Source organism: Hoplias malabaricus, chromosome Y (genome assembly GCF_029633855.1).
Source record: "Hoplias malabaricus isolate fHopMal1 chromosome Y, fHopMal1.hap1, whole genome shotgun sequence".
Taxonomy (NCBI): domain Eukaryota; kingdom Metazoa; phylum Chordata; class Actinopteri; order Characiformes; family Erythrinidae; genus Hoplias; species Hoplias malabaricus.
In genome coordinates, this window is record NC_089820.1 from 37082375 (window position 1) to 37103172 (window position 20798).

The 20798-nt window shown below is 39.4% G+C and overlaps 1 protein-coding gene across 1 annotated transcript in view; it reads right to left on the minus strand.

Annotated features, from left to right (window-relative positions):
* LOC136679069 (otogelin-like) overlaps window positions 1–20798 on the minus strand; it is a 509929-nt gene that overhangs the window by 186203 nt on the left and 302928 nt on the right. Inside the window, exons 28-30 of the mRNA XM_066657350.1 lie at window positions 10269–10388; window positions 8379–8495; window positions 8123–8279 (exon numbers count right to left, since the gene is read on the minus strand). Coding sequence (XP_066513447.1) covers window positions 8123–8279; window positions 8379–8495; window positions 10269–10388 — 394 coding nt within the window. The remainder of the gene's footprint in view (window positions 1–8122; window positions 8280–8378; window positions 8496–10268; window positions 10389–20798) is intronic.

A 20798-nucleotide genomic window follows, 5' to 3' on the forward strand; every position in this document is an offset into this window, starting at 1 on the left:
GCATATTCAACTTACTCGCATGATTCTGAGGTACCAAGTCAAAGGAGGAGCCAATATTCATATAGGGGGCGCTGTAAATGCTACAAGTGTATATCTCAGCATCCGCAAGGCAGTTTGAACCATCCTTTGGCATGCTGCTTCTATTTGCAAAGCTATAAGTGGAAAATTAAGGACAACGCGATTCGGGCAAAATTGTGATCGTCATCGGCCAATTAGTTTTCAGCAGCTGTTTGACTACCTTAACAAGGTCCAATCATCATGAGACTTGACTGGTATGTTCCTGGGGGCACTTACTAAGTGCATAAAAAATTACGTAACGATAGCCTCTAGGTGGCGCTATATCAAGAAAATGTGATATATCTAAGCAAAAATTAAGTGTATTGACACGCAGTTTGCAGCTTTGTATACTCTGCAGATGGCCTAACAACTTTGTAATTGCAAGTGTTGTGAAAAAATGCATCGTTTTTTCTCAATAACCAGTTGTTCAAAATTGAACTTTTTCGAACTAGTCCGTGGAATTTGGCTCTATTCCAAAACAATTGACTTTGTTGGAATCTGCAGAGTCTGTAGGTAAATAATTATCCAAAAAGTACAACATTTGGACACACTGTTGGAACAATAAATCAATTAGTCGAAGTGTGCTGAGTTTTTACATTCTTTCAGCTGTAACTCAAACAAATGAAGCCCAATTAAGACCACAATTTACATACATATGTAGAGTCTTACCTTGAAGGAGCATGTACAATATGACAGAAATCCATCAAAAGGGAGAGCTACAATTGCACAATTAAATGTTATGTGCAGTTTCTGTGTTCATGCTGGATTTCTGTAATTGGGAGGGGCCTGTAAGCCACATAGTGATGAAAGTTCCACATTTTATTATCAATAATTAAAGTTCAGGTCCTTAGGATTCCTCTGATACCATATATGTCCAAGTGAGTGAAATATTCAAAGAGCAGTACCTGATTGAAAAATCTGTATGTGCATTTGTAACAGCTCAGCTCCTCTATGGGACAGTAGTAAATTGTTTCACCAGCAGGTGGCACTCTAAGACCATATATTGCTTTGTTCATCTACATTCAAGAACTTATTTCTCTGTACAGGTCAAAAGTCATAACATATGAACAAAAATATTTATCATAATTAAAAACGGTGCTCACCAGTCATATCATGTCCTTTGCTAAACTAAAACAAATGGTTCATTAGCACTTGTGAAACCTCACTGTCCAAAACTGCTTATGGTCTCTCTGTACTGATGCTCCTTACACCAACACTAAGGCCTCATTGTGCAGATCCTTGCTTTAATGGACACCTCATGGACACGTGACATGCAGTTAGTGAGTGATGTACTTAATCCGATTCCATGTTGTTGTTGATATTTACTATACACAATGGCTGCCATTGGCCACTGAGGTTTCAGCAGCTCTTTGAAAGGCCCAACAAGGCCCAATCATAAAGAAATATTTACAGGGTGTCTATGGGGCACTTCGTAAGTACATGAGACATTTCCAAATGTTAGCTGCTAGTTGAAGATATAACAAAATCATAGATTCATTTTTACCTTGTTTGGCCTAAATGGTTCATGTGTCCTAAGGCCTCATTGACCTCTCAGACTGGCCAAAGGTCCCAATTAGGCCCCTTCGTGTTAGGACCATGCCATTGCCGCTTGCAGCTATATTTAGGGGTTCGAGCACGAAATGCAAAGCATACTTTTGTCAATAAGTCTGTGCATTTTTGTCCAATTCTCTTGAGCATGGTGCCAAAACATTCACATGAGTCTGACATTAGGTAATTATAGAAACAATGTTGACATTTTGATTCAAGATGGCCTCCATATGCAGATGAACCTCTTTGGCTTATCACAAGTTTTACTTGAACGTCTGTAACTCCTCCATACTTTATTCAAATGGGTTCAAATTTCAGATTCTACTTAAGGACATGATTTTAAGGGTACCATATCAGCGATGTAGGCCTATTGTTTCCAAACAGGCCTATTCTGCGAGAACCCCGTTAATTGTCGCTTGCGGCTATATTTATTATTATTATTCTTCCGGTTCTTTTTCTGCACTACAAACGATCGCACAGCCCAAACCGTAAGGCCTACAGACTTGAGGCTTGGCCAGTAGGTAGTAAACCCTCCCGCTACTCAGGCGCAAAAAATCAGACGGATTGGCCTCATGGGGGCGCTACAGCGAAGGACAACGCCTTTTCTTGCGGGGCTTCTACCACGTGAGGCGTAGAGACGAAATTTTTTTTCCCGCTGATTCCTTGGGTCCTGCCGAATCAAAAAGGTCGATACAACCACTAAGCTCCGCCCACTTAGATTTTTTGCTATTTTGCATAATTTGCAAAACCTACTTTTGCGTACTAGTCGGTGGATTTTTGTCCAATTTTCTTGAGCTTGGTGTCAAAACGTTCGCAGGAGTCTGAAGCTTAATAATCATCAAAAAAAACGTTGACATTTCAATTCAATGTAGCTGCCATATGCAAATGAACCTTATCGGCTTATCGCACTTTTTACATGAACAGCTGTTACTTCTGCATACTTTACTCAAATGGGTTGCAATTTCAGATTCTGTTTAGGGACTTGATTTTGAGGTAGCATGTCGTCGGTGGTGCGAACATTCACATAGGGGGTGCTCTAAATAATAGAAATTCATATCTCAGCATCCGCAAGTCCGATCGGTCCGCCGCTTGGCATACAGCTGCTTTAGGCAAGGCTCTAAGGGGAAAATAAAGGACAAGTTGATTCTCGCCAAATTGTAACGTCATCGGCCAATCAGAACTCAGCAGCTCCCTGACAAGCTTGACAAAGGTCAATCATTATGATACTTGACTGGCATGTCCATGGAGGCACTTCCTAAGAGCAGAAGACGTTTCGTGACGATAGCCACTAGGGGGCGCTATAACAAGAAAATATGTAATATATCAGAGAAAATTAAGCATATTGACATGCAGGTTGCTTGACTCTGTACTCTGCATAGCTCCTCACAAATTTGTAATAGCAAGTGTTGTCAAAAAATGTATTGTTTTTTCTCAATGGCCAGTTGTTTGAAAACTGAGGTTTTCGAACAAGTCCATGGAATCTGATTCTACTGCCAAACAATTGGTGTTGTTGGAATCTGTAGAGTCTGTAGGTAAATAATCTTTAAAAAAACAGTATGACTTTTTAACAATGTGTTGTTACAACATGTCAATAAATTGAAGCGTGAGCAGCTTTATAGGTTCTTTCATCTATAACTCCAAGAAAAGAAGCCCAATCCAGACCAAACTTCTAGGACTTATGTAGGACCATACTCTGAGTGAACATGTGAATTATGACCTAAATCCACTCAAAGGGGGCGCTACAATTAGACAATAACTGATTAAAAGACTTTTTTTCTGTTATAGCGCCACCTAGGATTTCAGTGGCACCACAATTTAATTATGACACCTGCTCCTTAGACTGATCAAGCATGTGAAGTTTTGAAATCTTTTTGGGAAAGCGTTTTTGAGTTATAGGTGTATATATCTGTACATATATAGCATATATTTGACTTGTGGAATACATGCTGGATCTCTCATTTTGGGAGGGTCCTATAAGCTACATAGTAATAAAAGTGCAAATTTTTTTTGATAATTATTAAAGTTCAGATTCTTAGGATTCAGCTGATACCACATATGTCCATTTTAGGCCTATATCCACATAGAAGTACACGCTCAAAAATTCTGTATGTGCTCTCATGGCTGATCTAAAAGTAAAGGAAAGTAGTTATTTCTCACCAGCAGATGGCAGTCTAACACTTTACATTGTGATGTTGAACTACAGTGGATCTGAGGCAAAATGCAATGTGGAGCAAAGACCATAAGGCCCAGAAACACCTCACTTGCCAGCAAGGTACAACAGGTGTGACATGACTCAGCCAAGGAAAATGACACTCTTTGGCCAGATGGTGGCGCTATAGCAAAGGGATACGTGTTTAGGTCTACACCTCCTACACCCTAAGGCCTAGAGACAAAATCATTTTTTCCCTGATTCCTTTGATTAAGTCAAACTAATCTGCCATTTGGACTATTTAGCTCCGCCCACGTAGATTTCGAGCTAATTTGCATAATTAGCTAAACTTAAAATTTACTTAAAGACTGTAAATTTTTGTCCAATTCTCTTGAGCTTGGTGCCAAAATGTTCACATGAGTCTGTCCCTGGGTAATTATAGAATGAATGTTGACATTTCGATTCAAGATGGCCTCCATATGCAAATGAACCTCTTCGGCTTATTGCATGTTTTACTTGAACGTCTGTAACTCTTCCATACTTTATTCAAATGGTTTCAAATTTCAGATTCTACTTAAGGACATGATTTTAAAAGGTACCATGTCAACGATGTAGGCCTAGTGCTTCCAAACAGGCCTATTCTGCGAGAACCACGTTAATTGCCGCTTGCGGCTATATTTTATTATTATTATTTTTTTTTTCTTCTCCACTAAAACAGTTTGTGGAGCCCAAACCATAAGTCATCCAGACCCCATATTTGGAAGGTAGGTGCAGTTGGTCACCCACTACTCAGGCAAATGAAATGATTCCAATCAGCCTGATGGTGGCGCTATAGAGCAATGTTTTACGTTTTGGCCCATATCTCTTAAACAGTACCTACTAGACTGAAAATTCTTACTCCATTTTGTTCATTCAAGTTTTTTGCATTTTTGCCTCATTGGGTGTGTTTAGCTCCTCCCACATCCACCACTGCCATATTTGGCAAAATCCACAAAACCATAATTTTTCTACTAGTCCTAAATTTTTTTAAATACCCCAACAATATAGATATCAAAATGTTCAGGGGAGTCTCTTGATTAAAAATGATCAAATTAAATTAGAAATTTGTCAACAATATGGCGGCCACATGCCAATTAGTCCCTCTGGGGCGGAGCTTATTTCACATAAATGGCTATAGATCAGGATCGCTGGCTCATATGCTAATAAAATTTAGAATTCTTGTTAGGCACATGATTCTGTGGAACCCATCCAAATGCCGTGTCAGTTAACCCATAGGGGGCGCTGTAAAATCCAAAAATCTGTTTCTCAGATGGTCCTACTGAAATGTAACCTTCCATGGTGCATCCATGAGTTACCTGTTGACCAGTCCATTAAGGGCAACACGTTCAATTGAAAAATATGGCCACCATTAGCCAATTAGTTTATAAAAGCTATTTGGGAGACTTAACATAGCCCAATCGTCATGAAATTCGATAGGTATATATATATTTCCTCATGTTTTAATAGCCTGTTAAATTTCATGTCTATCAACCTCAAGGTGGCGCTATTCAGAAAAACCAAGCATAACAACTTCTGTCTTTACCTTGTGCACAAATGTTTTATGTCATTTTATACAGTGCACCAAGCTTGACAATTTTGTATATACATGTCCATTATAAAAGTCTAGTTTTTGTTCAGCTCATGAGAGTTTGAAAAATGCCCATTTCGAACTAGTCACTGGGCTTTCACCATATATGTTCAAACCTTGTATTAAAATAATCTGTGGAGTCTCAAAGTAAATAATTATCAAAAAATTGTTGAGATTTTTGCATCTTTTGACTGGAGTACAACAATTAATCAGTGTGGTGTTGGGTGTTTTTAACTGCTTCTATGACTTTACTTTTGATGTTCAAATTGTGATGAAATTTAAAACCCATTTCCCCAATATCAGCCTGAAACAGAATGTTAAATAAATTTTCATAAGCATTTTGTTATAATGATAACAATTTGAAATATTTGAAATGCTTGCAAAAATGATGCTTTATTCCATATTACTCCACCATTTAAACAGGCTCAAAATGTGGTAGGTGTTCACAGGTCCTTTGTGGCGTGACATATAAGCAACTGCCTCCTTGACCCATAGGATTGGGGTTTGAGTCCCAAGCTGGGCCGCAGTGACAGAAAAATGCTTTCATGAATGCAGTTAGATCTGTGTGCTGCAATGTTCTGGCAAGGTGTTTTATTCTTGCTAATAACACCACAATCCTGAAATGATGAATAAATTCCTATTTTTTCCTTGCATAAAACAGTTAGCACAGAGCAATCCATAAGATGTAGAGACATGAAACATGGTCAACTAGTAGTACTCTTCTCCCACTACTAAATTAAATTACCTCAATCAGCCTGATGTTTGCACTTTAGAGAAACAGTTTGGCCCATTTTGTATAATTATTTATAATGCTAATATTTCAAAATATTTGAAATGCTTGCAGCAATGGTGCTTGGTTCCATATTACTCCACCATTTAAAGAGGCTCAAGATGAGACTAGATATTCACAGTTCCCTTGTGGCATAACATGCAAGCAACTGCTTTCGTGACCCATATGTTTGGGGTTCGAATCACAAGCTGGACTGCTGTTACAGAAAAACGCTTTTATGAATGCTGTGAGGACCTTGCATCAAATCAAATCAAATCAAATTTATTTATATAGCGCTTTTCACAACTGATGTTGTCACAAAGCAGCTTCACAGAATTCCAGTAAGACAAGATTTGACATGAAATGTAAAGACAAATGTTATACCCTCAAGTGAGCAAGCCAGGGGCGACAGTGGCAAGGAAAAACTCCCCCAGCTGAGGAAGAAACCTTGGGAGGAACCAAGGCTCACAAGGGGTGACCCATCCTCCTCTGGTCAATCTACTGGTGATGATAGTTAGTAGTCCATGAGAACTTCAGTGTATTGCATGCTGCAATGTTCTGATAGGGTGTTTTATTCTTGCTATTAATACCACAAAACTGAAATGTTGAGTAAATTCCTTTTTTTCCCCTGCATAAAAAAAGTTTGCCCAGACCAAACAATAAAATTTAGCTTGTTTCCATATTACTCCACCCTTTCAAGATGCTCAAAATGGGGCTCTGCAGAAGTCACTTGTGGCTTAACCTCAGAGCAACTTCCTCCTGACCCATGGGTTCAGGGTTTGAATCCTGAGCTGGGCCACAGTGATTGAAAAATTAGGTTTCCGTGAGAGTGTTATATGTAGAGTACGTTACAGGAAGGTGTTAGAATCAAAATACTTCCAATGCTTATAGGAATTGCAAAATCTTAAACAATAACTGAATTTGTGCTTGATTCCTTACTGATATTCAGTGCCAAACAGTGTAATGAATGATTGAGAAAGGCTGTGGTGCAAGCTTTTAGTGATTTACTTTGAATGCCTCTAGTCAGTGGTTTGAATCCTCTGGCTGTTTAGTTTGGTGCGTTTCATGCATGAATCCTTATTCATCCCAACATTAAAAGAGTGCAATGAAAAAGTGTCACAAATTGAACATGAATGAAGTACATTTTGATGGAATTACTTCAAAAATTGCTACTCTGAAATGATAAATATATTCATGCATGACTACATATTGATTCAAAATTTTAATAGTATAATGAATGAAGTGAAACGCCAAGCATGCAAGTAATGCTACCTGATAGCAGGTGGCTTTGTAACTGAATGGTCTTGGGTTCAAATCCAGCAGCTGGGTGATGTGCTGAACTGAAGCATTTTCAATGCAAAATGTCACATGTTGAAAATTTCACAGGTGTATCCAAATCAGAAAAAAAATCAGTTAAAGCAAAAAGAGTTGCAGTGAAACCCATGGTGCCAAGTAATGCCATGTCTTGCTTGGCCCCCTATAATCGCCGCTTGCGGCTATTTTTATTCTTAGATCTGTAATTAACTCCTTCTATAAACAAGTATTTTCCTTCATCACTCTCTAACCAGTAAATGTCATTATTGTAGCAGTTCCAAAGAGAACAATGAGGCAGACAACCAAAACATATGCAAAGATATGTAATAAATTTCTGATGGTATACAGAACAAATATATGCAAAACTCCCATTGATAAAGATAATTTGTGACAGTTTATAGGGCAAGAAACCTATTTCTTTTTTTAATAAAACATTGAGGTAATTAATAGAAACACAACTGTTAGGCATTCTGGAAAGTTCTGCCTTTTGTGCTACTTTATTAATATTGAGATACGCTTATATTTACATCTTATATCTGCCCTTTAATAATTATAGTCTGTTTTATTTTGGAAAACTAATTTTAGGAAAACCATTAGTATTTCTAGTAATTGTATATGAGTTAGACCACAAAATCAGATCCCTTTTACAGTTACTCACGGCAGAGTGAGGGGGAGCGCCAATCAATAATTATTCCCTGATGGCAGCAGTGTTGAGCATATGCTGCCAAACTTGTACAGAAGCACTCACAATCTCCACCACGGCTACAGACACATGTGTCTGCCAGGCAGTTCATATAGAACCATGTGACATCCACCTACAGAACATAACACATATTAGGCGTATTTCAAGAACTTCAGTAAATTTAAAGTACAGTTAAATCTCATAACTACATGACTACAATTCATACACTCACCACTGGGTGACAGACTTGAAACATTTCGCTGAGCAGAATTAAACATTGCCTCTTAGCAATGGGTTCATGCAGAGGATTCAAACTGCATGGGTGTCTTATGTCAGGACTGTTAACACACTAAAGACATGAATGTGCAAGTGAGTGCGCACACACAGACGGTTTCAAAATACCTTTATTAAAATATATTTTAAATACATTTAAAATGAAACTATATGTTAAGTTACTTAGCCCTTGCCAATTCCACTTGCTAGCTAGGTTGGTGATACCATTGTAGAAAGGTGAAGGCTAGCATTTTTTTCCTCCAAGAATCAAAATGAAAGCTCAAGAATATTAATTCTTGTACATCTGCTACTTGGATGGCAAACCACCTAGAAAACTGAAGCAAGGCCTATTATGGTTTCCCAGACATCTGGCCATAGATGAATGTAGCATAAGCAAGGACAAACCTCTCAATAATAGGGACATTGCATAAGTTGTTGGGCCTGTCTGAAGCCTCATAAAAAGATAACACAATTAAAATTCACGCTGGTTTTGCAAACAGGATTTAGAAATGAATACAGGTATTCTTAACACAAAGTAAGCTCAATTTAGAATGAGCTCATCTGCAAGGGAAAAGTTGGCTTCCATCACTGAGACCACTTCCTAGATGTAAAAACCAAGCACATTATTTCTGAATACTGGTTTATTTAATGTTTACATGTTTTTACATTACATTAAAAAAAATTTTTTTTTTAAGTTTTAAATTACATGTTTTTCAGAATCCTTTTTTGATATATTATATATACATTGACCTTTAAATATAGCCAGTTTATTTTTTAATTAAAAGCATAAAAGGTGTGTGTCAGGATCATGGGGCAGACTGACGGAGGCGGACGCACTTGTTAAAACACAGACTTTATAAAACAATAAATAACAAAACAAAGACAGACTAGGGTAACACAAAACGAAGGTGGAGAGCAAACTAAAACAAGGACCAAACAAGACAAAACAACAGAGACTGGACAGAGTAAAAACAACAACAGGGGAAATAACAACAGAGAAAACGAAACAAGGAACAGCAGGGACATACTAGACTGGGCAGCATGATGATAGGAAACGAAACGAGTAATAGCAAAAACAGACAGACTAGACTGGGCAACATCACATAGGAAACAAATGACTGACAAACAGCAAGTGACACATGGGAACTTATATACATAACACAGACAAAGGACACCTGGAAAAGATAACGAAGGGGCAGGATTACAAATAACACTGACGAGGAGGAGGAAGAAAGGCGGGACTAGGGCAGAGACATGAACAAAAACAAACACTCACTTAGCACATGGTGGGGAAAACAGACACAACAGGACAAGGGCGTGACAGTGTGGTTTACAATTACTATAAATTCTATCTGGTAGCCTGAATGATAGTTTAATGGACAGTGCAACAGTAATTCCCTCTAGACTCCTCTCTAACTAATAATTGTGTGGTAAGGGTACTGGGATTGATTGGGTGCCATCATACCATCCAAGTGGATGCTGCAATTAGTGGTGGTTGAGGTAATCCCTAATGTTCCAGATCTATTAACACTGAGATCTTCTCCTTCAGAAAGAGTTTGGGTGCTGCTGAGAGTATTACCTAACAGTCTTGAAGGATGGCATAAGAAGTAATTCTTAGGATTTCTAATTACCATTTAATGGATGAATCCAGAGGCCCCTACATATCATTTATGAAATCATATCAAATAGAACAAATAACATATTGTCTTTACATCACCAATTATATTTAGCAATTAGCAGGCAGGCTTTATCTACTTTTATCTACTTTCTTGTGACAAAACAGTGTTTATTACAACATTTGCATGGAAAGGTAACATTATATTTGCAACTGAGTGTTTGTTTAACTTACACTGGCTGCTGTCCAGCTGTTCCCAAACTCCAATGGTGTTGCTGAATCCATGTTGTCTGGTGTCTTCATTTCATTCACAGTTTTTAAATCAAAGTTTCCACACAAACCAGAGAGTTTACCCTGAAAGTACAAGAATCTATAAATCAGAGTTTATACATTGCAATCATTATTCATTAAATCTTTGACTGATTAAAATTTACATTTTCAGAGGAACAGCTATGATTAATTGGCAAGATGATCAGTTCTCCTACTATATAAAACTTGCTATAATAAATCTGTTTATGCATTTATACTTTTCATAATATTCATAAATATATATCCGTTTTTGGTGGAAAATATTTGAAGCACTGTATTTTGTCACCCCTTATTAAAAACGTAGAGAATTATGTTCAGTTAAATTTAAGAAGTGACCAGTCTTAAATATTTTTTTATGTTACACTTCATTGCTATATTCTGTGGTCTGTTTCATACTGATTGATGACTAAGCGAATTTGGCCTGTATGTCACCTCACATTATACACCTGAGAAACAGAAATTGATACTTGACCCATTTAACTCTTAAACTTCCAAGTGAACTTTACCACCTAAAATAATAAAAACTTAAATTAGATTTAATTCATTAGATCTTTTAGGGATGTCAACAATTTTACTGTCTCTGGATCCAGCTGAGTATCAAGATCTACATTAGGATTTAGCTGCTCATGAAAGCTTCTAGGAATCTTGAACAGCACCTACGGTTATTAAATGCTTCCAACCTTAACTATCAAGTGTCGCTCCATAGAATTGCTGTCCCATAGAAGTTGCTTTTACAGTACTGAGTGAAACTTCATCCTGCCAGAGCATCTGCATTGTCATTCTTCTGGATTTTTCTGCTGCCTTTGCTATAATTAACCAAAATACAATCCTTTCCATTCTTTCCAAAGAAGGAAGCAATAGCATTGTAAAGAAATGGTTCTTATCATATGTGGAAGAGCGGTTCTATCAGCTAACATGAAGAGGATCCACATCTCCACTAGTGCTACTCAGGGCTCAGTGCTGGGTCCTCTTCTCTTCTCACTCGCTTTCTTGGGAATGTGATTGGTTTCTGCAACCCCAGGCTAAAATGTACTAATCTTCCCACGTTTGAATCTTAGGTTTCCAGTCACATCCCTGCATTTTATCATTGTATAATTGATAATGGATCACCACTTGAACCTCAGTATGACTGACTTGCTCTACAGCCTGATGTCTACTGGTGAACATGAGCTCACAGACTGTTTGAGAATTCACTGTTCATTGCATCTGAAATTTCACCTTGGTGTAACTCTGGATCTTGACTCATTTAAACCTAACCTGGTCTGTAATGGAAATTTTATATGTCTCTGTTGAAAGACCCTGTCTGCTTGTTTTGTCTGTATATTCATTTCTAATCTTCAACAGAACTCACAAACTAAGTATATTTCAGGTCAGTTTCGAGGTCAGTGCTTTATCAGAACAAAACATTCTGTCCCTCATCTTGTATATCAAACTGAGATGTCTCTAAGGAAACTAAGCTTGCAAAAACTTAGAGTGATTATCTTATGCTTATAACATATAAACGTCATATATAATCTCTATGTGAAAACATCTTCTTTGTCCACATTCATATAGTACTCTGTGCTATTGTGTGTTGACCACCTTAAGGTTAATAAACTACATTCTGATTGCTAATGCTCTGTTAGATTTCAATTCTTAATACTTGTATTTATTTTCTCCACCACAATTTGGTGTTGTTGGCAGGATTTGACCCTGTTTTGGAGTGGAGGTGTTTCTAGTGGAAAGGGACTGATCACCCCTTGAACCCCATCTCACCTGTTTGAGGAACGGGACACAGACTGACCTCCCATGACATGCTGAAATTCGGGAAAGAACCTGGTGGTTGAAAACTTTTTTTCAAAGTTCCTTGGTGAGTATCTTGCATTTCAGAAGTAGCTTATACGTGTGACAACAGTAGAATACTGTCTGTGTGAAGGTATTCAATTCTTGGTCGCTCCAAGAATCTCAGAAATGGGTCAAGGTAATTCAAAGGGAGGGAAAGGGAAACCTTTCCCAGCCCCAATAGTGCATTGCAATGAACCTCCTTTTGGTGAATTAATAGAGGGCATGAAACAAAGGGAACCAGATAGCTGCGTTCAATTAGATGAATGGGTAAAATACTGCCACTTTCCCCCGAGGGGACATTAAATATAAATGAACTGGTCAACTTTAAACAACAATTACAAGCTCAAGAAGGCAGGTATGATAAAGCTGAAGAACATTGTAATAGTAACAAAATAAAAAATAGACCAGAGAATTTCCCATGGAAACCAAATTGGCATGCTTATGGGAAGTGGAGACAGGCAGCGCAAAAAGAGGCAGATAAGGAAAAGGCCCAGGCACGTAAGCACACATCAGACACCTCACCTAAAAAATAAACAGTAATCTCTGGTCAGTTTTTGAATTTGCAGAAAGAATCCCTGGATGATTGGCCTCCTCCTTCTCCTGAGCCAAATAATGATGCAGATGAAACAGCAGAAGAGGGAGAAGAGAATGCTGGCAATGAAGTCGTTATCAACCCTCCTCTAACCTCAGCTACTCCCCGGCCCCCAAAAGCTAAGCCCCACACCAAAGTGGTAAAAGGGATGAAGACGAGAGGAATCTTCCTCCGACTGCAAAAGGATGAAGAATTTGAACATTTACAGCAATGTGCTGAAGTCCTGGAGGAGCAAATCAGAGAGCTGGAAGAAAGAGGCAGCAAAAAGAAAGAAGCAAGACCTCCTCCCACTGCACCACCTTAGGAAAGCCCAGAGGGACCCAGCACCTCTCTTCAAATGCAGAGTATCCAGGTGATGGGACCTAATGGGGCAGATTATGTTTTTAGACCATGGACAATAGAACACAAACACTGTATGTGAAGATCTCCCACCGATTTCAGAGGGAGGACCAAAGTTTGTAGTCAAGCTGAAGCTTTTTGTGAATGGGTGAAAACCCTCTGTGAATGAACTGACAAAGGCATGTGCACACAAGATGAAACTGGAATAGACTAAAGTACAAGAGAATCTTCCTTTTCCTGAAGACATACAGTATGGGGGGCACTCTGGATCACCCTTTCAAGTCGCAGTGGCTGCCCTCATACAAGAATCGAAGCAGAATTTCCAGTTAGACTGAAACTGTCTCAGTGCAAGCAGAAAGAAGGACATACTGTCGTTGATTATCTACATGAACTGGAACAAATCCACAGAGCTCACTCCGGACTTCAGAAACCCGCTGACCATCCCGGAAACGACATGAGCCTGTGGGAAAGCCACTTAAAAGAACGCGTCCTAAGTGGTTTGAAATCCGACATTCAGACAAAGGTGAGAGATAATTGTGTGGAAGTGGACACAGGAAGACTACAGACCGTCCTTGCCTTTGCAGTGCATGTCGATAAAAGACTGAATGAGAACATGAAGACAGGACAACAAAAGAGAGAAAACTAGCAGCACCAACTGCAGTGTGCTGTGCTGGAGGTGGCAAAAGCTGGTTTCAGAGGAGACAAAAGAAGAGGAAGACGGCGAGGGAGAGGTAGAGGATGTGGAAGAGGTGGCACTGGCTTCAGAGACTTCTCTCAATACAAGTGTTACAACTGTAATGAAACGGGACACATTGCTGTTAATTGTCCTGAGAAACAGTAGGCAAGAGACACACAGTTGGAGGAAGAGGAGGCATGAACACACACACATCTGGATACTGGCAAGATTGTTTTAAATTATCACATGCTTCTAACAAAACCCTCTGCCTTGCCGACAAATGATTTACAGATTTTTACTTTTTTAGTTGACGCTGGGGCTACAATTCCTGTTCTAAATACAGGGGCCTTACACCCCAAACCATTTATTGATATGGAACAAATATGTGTGTTCCAAGGTAGAGACAATGTGTTAGTCTCTGCAACCACCCAATTTGCTGGAGAGCAATGGCCCGGCTGTGCAGTAAATTTAACCCCAGATCAGAGTCAATGGTTTCACATTTCCTTAGCAAAGGGAAAAAATAAACAATGGAAAGACATGTCAAATGTCATTTTAACTTGTTTAACAATCACTGATTGGCAACTTAGTGAAATTGAAAATGAGGAATATCCAGAGACATCCAAAACATATAGAACAACAGTAAATTTGTCATTCTCGGCCCAAGCTAAAATGTCACTTTTGTCCCAGTAAATCAGCATCACAAACGAAGCAGATTTTCTAGATGCAATAGAGCCTTGGCTGTGGTCCAAAGGCAAATATGATGTTGGTCTTATGAAAGGAGCTCCAGGAAGAGGGATTATTATATAATGCCCGGACTCACCATGTAGATCTCCAGTTTGGCCTTTAAAAAAATCCACAGCTCCAGGAAAACGCTTTGGTGCTTTGTTCAAGACTTGCAAGCAGTAAACAAGGCTATTCATGCTCGAGCATGTTCTCAGTGATAGATTTGGCAAATGCTTTTTTCAGTCTGAAAGTGCACAAAGACTCTCAATTTTGGTTTGCTTTTTAAGGGAAATCATACACATTCACACGTGTCCCACAAGGATACGCTGAGTCCCCATCTTTTTTCAATAAAGCCCTGAGGGATAACTTAGCTAAGCTCTCTTTCCCAGGTACACTTCTACAGTATGTAGATCAGGGGTCTCAAGCTCGCGGCCCACGGGCCAACTGCGGCCCTCAGGACGATAGTTTGTGGTCCCACCTTAATATGAAAGTTTAATGTTAGCGCACGAGTTTGATATGATTGGCACTTTTCAGTGTTGTGTGCGGAGCTGAACGAACCTACCAATCACGGTGGGATATATTCAGGGTGCGATTTGCCGGTGGGGATGGTGGGGACTTTCCCACCCTCTGGTTTACACGTCCCACCTTCTGCTGAATTATTTTTATCCTCCTATGATCTGTGCATCAGCGCTTGTATAGCCGGGTCAACGGAGATCCAAAGCGCTCTCTCTCTCAAATAAAACTTTTGGCCCGAATTCAATTTTCCCTCTATTGATGTAAACAACGTGAAGTGAGGAGAGAGAGAGAGACAGGAGGTGGCTCCTTCCCAACCCAGGGCTTCTCTCTCCCTCCGATCCGCCGGAATAGAGAAGCACCTTCTCAGTGTTCCGAGTTCCTCAAAATAGGCTCTGCAAGAGGAAGTGCTGCCAGATCTCTAGCAGTAAGAAGTAGGCAGAAGAAGCCATGTTCATAACTGTTTATGTTCAATGTTCCATTCATGTTCAGAAAGTTAAAGGTTAAAGAACTGTTAATACAGATGTTTGAATCTGAATAATAATAATTACATTTCTCTAGTCAGCAACTATATGTGGTTTCTTCAGTGTTCTATATCTGCTGTATTATTATTATCATTTTTATTATTTTCATTTTATTTATTTATTACTGATTGATTTTTTTTTTCTTATGAATTGTTCATTTATTTATTTGATAATAAGCTAGGTTGCGTTTCTTATGTATTAGTTCTCCTGGTACCAGTATTGAAATAAATACTTTGGTTTGCTTTGAACTTCACTCGACTGGTATTTGTAACGCTTCCGGAACGAGCACGCCTCCCTCAGGAGAGAGGGTGTATTTTGGATCTTTTGGAGATCTTCTAAATTTTAATTACTTTGGGAACGGTCCAAAAAGAACATTTAATTCTTCAATTGGTGACCCCGGACGTGCGGAAGTGTGAGAACAAGACCGACTTCGGACTCCTTTCCACTCGCGGCCGCAATTTATTGAGGTGGGTGAGCAGACCCTGTTTTATTCAAATTCTGCATATTGGAAATTCTAAATCAGAGTGGTGCGGAGGTCTGAAGGCGGTCTGGAGTGAGGTAATGAGCAAATCTATTTATTTTAATTATGTTTTTATAATTTGTTATTGGTTTATACATTTGGGGTTGCTTGGTTATGGAATTAAAAATGGAATTTATAATGGTTTAGATGGATGTTGTGCCCATCATGGAATTTATAATGGAATTTAATATGGAATAGATGGATGATTGGTTCCCATCTTCAAACTGAGTAGTGGCGTCCTCCACTGGAACCTGACGAGGTGTCCAGTTAATTGCCCGGTCGGGAAGGCCGTCCGAAAGGGGTGGTTCCCTTTGAAGTGTATTAATAAGAGCGGAAGTTGTTCCCGCCACGGTTTGAAGTGTATTTTAATGCAACCTGATTGTGTATTAGTGTGTTCTATGTTCTAAGAGGCTGTGTTATTTTTTGGGGCTATTTGCATGACTGTTGTGTATGTCTCTGCTCGCTAGAGGGCGATAGAGGTGTGTCTTGCTGTGTATGTGTATGTGTGTGTGTGTGTCAGCTGAAAGAATTTTTTTTTGGGAGAGAATGGAGAAAGTGGGGGACTGATCAACCCCCTTTTCTTCTGCGGTTGTTTTTGACTGTGCCATAAATTTTATGTGAGTGTGTTTAGAGAAAAGGGGGGAAAGGACATCTCTGTTTTTAGAGTGTCAGTGAGAGAGTGTGTTTAAAAAGAACGGAAAGTGTCAGAAAGAGAGATTTAGAAATTAATAGGGACAGAAATTTGTAATGGTATAAATTTATGAGCTTCGTTCAAGGACAGTTATTTAAAGAATATGAACCTCAATAAAATGAGGGGTTTGTTTATTTATGACAATGAGCCTGAACGGAAGACGTTTTAAAGTAAAATATATAAAGTGAATTAAATGAGCTTTCTTGGAGACTATACATTAAGAAAATATAGACAATGAGCTCCAGAAAGACGTTTTTAGAGGTTGAGAATAGGTTAAAGGAGAGCAAGGTGTAAAGCTGAGTTATTAATAGGATATATTGAGGTAATTGTAAGGTTTAAACATGGGAATTAAAGGGAAAATTGTTAATTGAACACTTGCTCTAATTTTGAATCTGGTTTCTTTGATATTGTTAATTTAGGCTGGTGGTGGATAAAATATATTTTGTTTACTGCTTATTGTCCTAAGAATCTTATTTTTCTGGTTTAGTTAGTATTTTTAACTACGGTAATTAGTCTAAAAAAATATATATAATAATAATTTTATTTTCTGCCACGGTTTGAATTTTTCGTTAATCATAACATATTTTGTAACCTGCTTGCTATTTCTCTAGTTCATTAAATTTTGCTTTCACTTGCTATAATATATCTTGTGATTTCACTGTGGCTTGAGGACTGTTGAGTGTCTATGGACATTTGTTTTGTTCCTAAAATATAGTCGTTGGTTTAATTCTGTGTTGTGAGATCTTAGTCCTGCTTTTCTTGCTTTTTCGTTTCCTACAAATTTTGTTTCATATATTGGCGTGTTATTTCCTTCTGACTAATAAGCTTTTTTCTCTCTCTCCGTGGGTCGGTTTCATACTTCATGTAAATTAGGCTTGACTTGCTTTTAAATATTATACTGTGTTTGAAGACGAACTTATGTTTTCTATCCATCTGTGAAATTCTTCACAGGGTTGAGGAGGTTCTGCTTTTATTGGCTGAGTTTGTAAACTTGACTGTAAAACTGTGGACTTTTTCTTTTATATAAACTGAGGCGGACTGTGCTGAGAGCAGCGGCGGCTGCGTGGGCGATTTGCGTGGGTGTTGGGAAACTGTTTTAGTTCACTCTGAATTGTGATGAAACCTAACGGTGATAATTGATTTGCAATTATAGGGTGAACTAGAACGAAGACCATTTCAGGTAAGGTCCAATTTTTTAATCAGCTTCTTACTGACATTATGGCTACTACTAGAGACTTACATAATCAATTACACGCCATTTAGGGCGTGGGGAATTGGGAATGGAAACCGTTTGTACAACAAATTGACATAATAACTGAGGGATTAAAACTGGGACAAATACATTTGAAAAAGCGGGTTAATGTGCACAAAAGTGTGTTACAGAGATTTGAAACGTGGGCTAAATTACATACAGGGGAGAAAACTTGTTTAAATACCGGTATTAATCAGTTGAAAAGAGAGCTGGAGGAAAGATTATGTCAGGCTGAAGTGGAGGTTAGTAAGGCTAGCCTTTTCCAAAGACCTAAGGCAAACAAAAGTTTAAAAATAGCTAAAACGGACATTGCGGAGCTTTGTTTTAAAATGGCGTTCCTCAGTCTCATTCCGCAGCTCGTGGTATTGAAAACACCAGGTCCGTCACCTTCGGACGCTCTATCACTCAATGCCGAGATGCCGGAAGTGAATATCGCCTATACGAACCACAAGGGGGAGGAGCCTACAGCTCCTACAGCTCCGCCTCCCCCATATAACATAGGTCACGTCACACCAGTTGATAATGTCCCACCAGTTGATAATATCCTCCCTGTTTTCAGTGTTGATTCCGGCAAAGTGAGCGTACAGACAGACACAAGAGGTCGGGATTTTGCTTGTGAGCAGCCAGTTCAAAGTGACAAACAAACAAAAGCACACACAGACGACCCATTCCAATTGCGAAAGCCACATGAGTCAATTTTAAATACACATACAGATATTAATACCGACCGTTATGACATTATTGATGACACGGGAAAGCATGTAGAACAGGATAATCTGCGTCTTGTCAATAAACAAACACTAACAACATCATTTAAGAACTCGATGCCACGTAAAAATAAACAAAACATCAGGATTAAAGCAGATTTAGAGGACCATGTCACAACGGCTGACTATGATCAGGATGACGGACATATAGCAGATGATGAGGACAGTGCGAATGAACGTCGTGGTGGTAGACGGATTACTGATTTGAACAAAACATTGCGTGCCATGGAAAAACTCATACTAGCAGAACAGAGACAATTGGACTTAAAACAACAGTCTTTAGAATGCGACATGCACACCTCAGACAAAACGGACATTTTGAGACGTAGCACCGGACCTCGACACCCGCCTGACAGATATAAGACTGACACTAACGTTGACACTATGTTTCCATTAGTGGCCACTAGCACAGGAACATATAAATATGTACCATTATCATTAACTGATGCACAGACTTTGGTCGATCAGCTTCTGCCTTTATGTAGTGGAGCGGCTGCTTGGATTAGAAAGCTGGACAGTCTGACAGGTGGCGTGACTGTAGCACTTGGGGATTTTAGAAATAGTATTAAAAGATCAACTACTTCCATGGAAGCAGCTGAAATAGAGAAAAAGGCTGAGACATTTACTGAACCTGACTATGATCTTTTCTATATGAACAATCATAAGGAAAAATTAGATAATAAAGACAAGGAGATACTTAAGTTACAAAGAGACCTACTGACTGTTCAACTAGCAGAAGCCAGGAAATCTATAAATAATAATAAAAAGCAAATAAAGTCTGACACCATGATGCCTATGACTGCACTGCCACATATGCAATCACCACTAACATTTATGAACAAAAACACATATATGCCTACTCAATCAGGGCCACCACAAAACCCACCGTATAATTATGGACCAAGTCCATATTTCTCATATCGGCCCTACTCATGGGGCAGGGGGCGTGGTAATGGTGGGAGGAGGGGCAGGGCCCGCCGTCGGACAGCGGCATGTCTAAGATGTGGAGCTTTGGACCACTGGGCAGCACAATGTAGGGCACCACTGTCTACTGACACCAGCTATCCACAACAGGCACCACAACCACAGGCGGCACCAAAACCGGAGCCATCACATCTTCCTGCTGGCCAATACAGCATGGAGCCGTGGGGTGGACATTGACGGGGCCATGAGGAGCACCAGGACAGCAGGGCCAGGGCAGAACCCATGCTGTCATTAACTGTGGGGGCCTCCGAAATCTTTTTTCTGGTAGACAAGAGGAGTCACATGGTCAGCCATCAATAAAGTATTACCTGCACATCTGATGAGCGCTATTTTATGCCAACCAGATGGGATCACACTTATGTGGTTGGACGGACACAAAACTGTGGCAGTGGTGGGGTACACTGACGGTATGTACCTGATGAGACCTCAACAGGATGAGTCGATAGACATTTCCTGGGCTTTAGTGACTGGACAGAAGGACCGGTCACCACGACTCATTGCCTTGTTCCACCACTGGTCGACTTGGATTACAGCCATGGCACCCTACGTTCCTCCGCCCGACCCATTCCATGTCACCCTGTTTTATGATGTAGGGGGAGATTTAACTTATTATGAATATTTTCAAACAGAATTAGAGGGTACACAGTGGTCGGTTGACACCACAGGGATTTATGTGGGTCCTGAAGGGGTGGCATCTCCTGTTTCACTAGCACCACAACAACATTGTTGATCACCACACATTTCACTAGCTCTTGATCAAGAGACACAAGGCCAAGCAGTTGGGCCCTATGGTAAAAAGAGCAAATGAGGCCACGGATTGGGTCAGGACACAGCTGCTTGGTCTCATGTTTTCGCAGTTCACACAGACATATCACATCACTGATAACTCACCAATCTTAGTCACATTGCACCATTAATTGCTGCCTAGACACCATGGTTGTGAGGACTGTGATTATCTACAGATGGAGGTATTATTAGCATCACTACCTGACACATTGTGGTCCACAGGACCAGATGATGTATGATAGACTAATCAGACATTTGTCTATT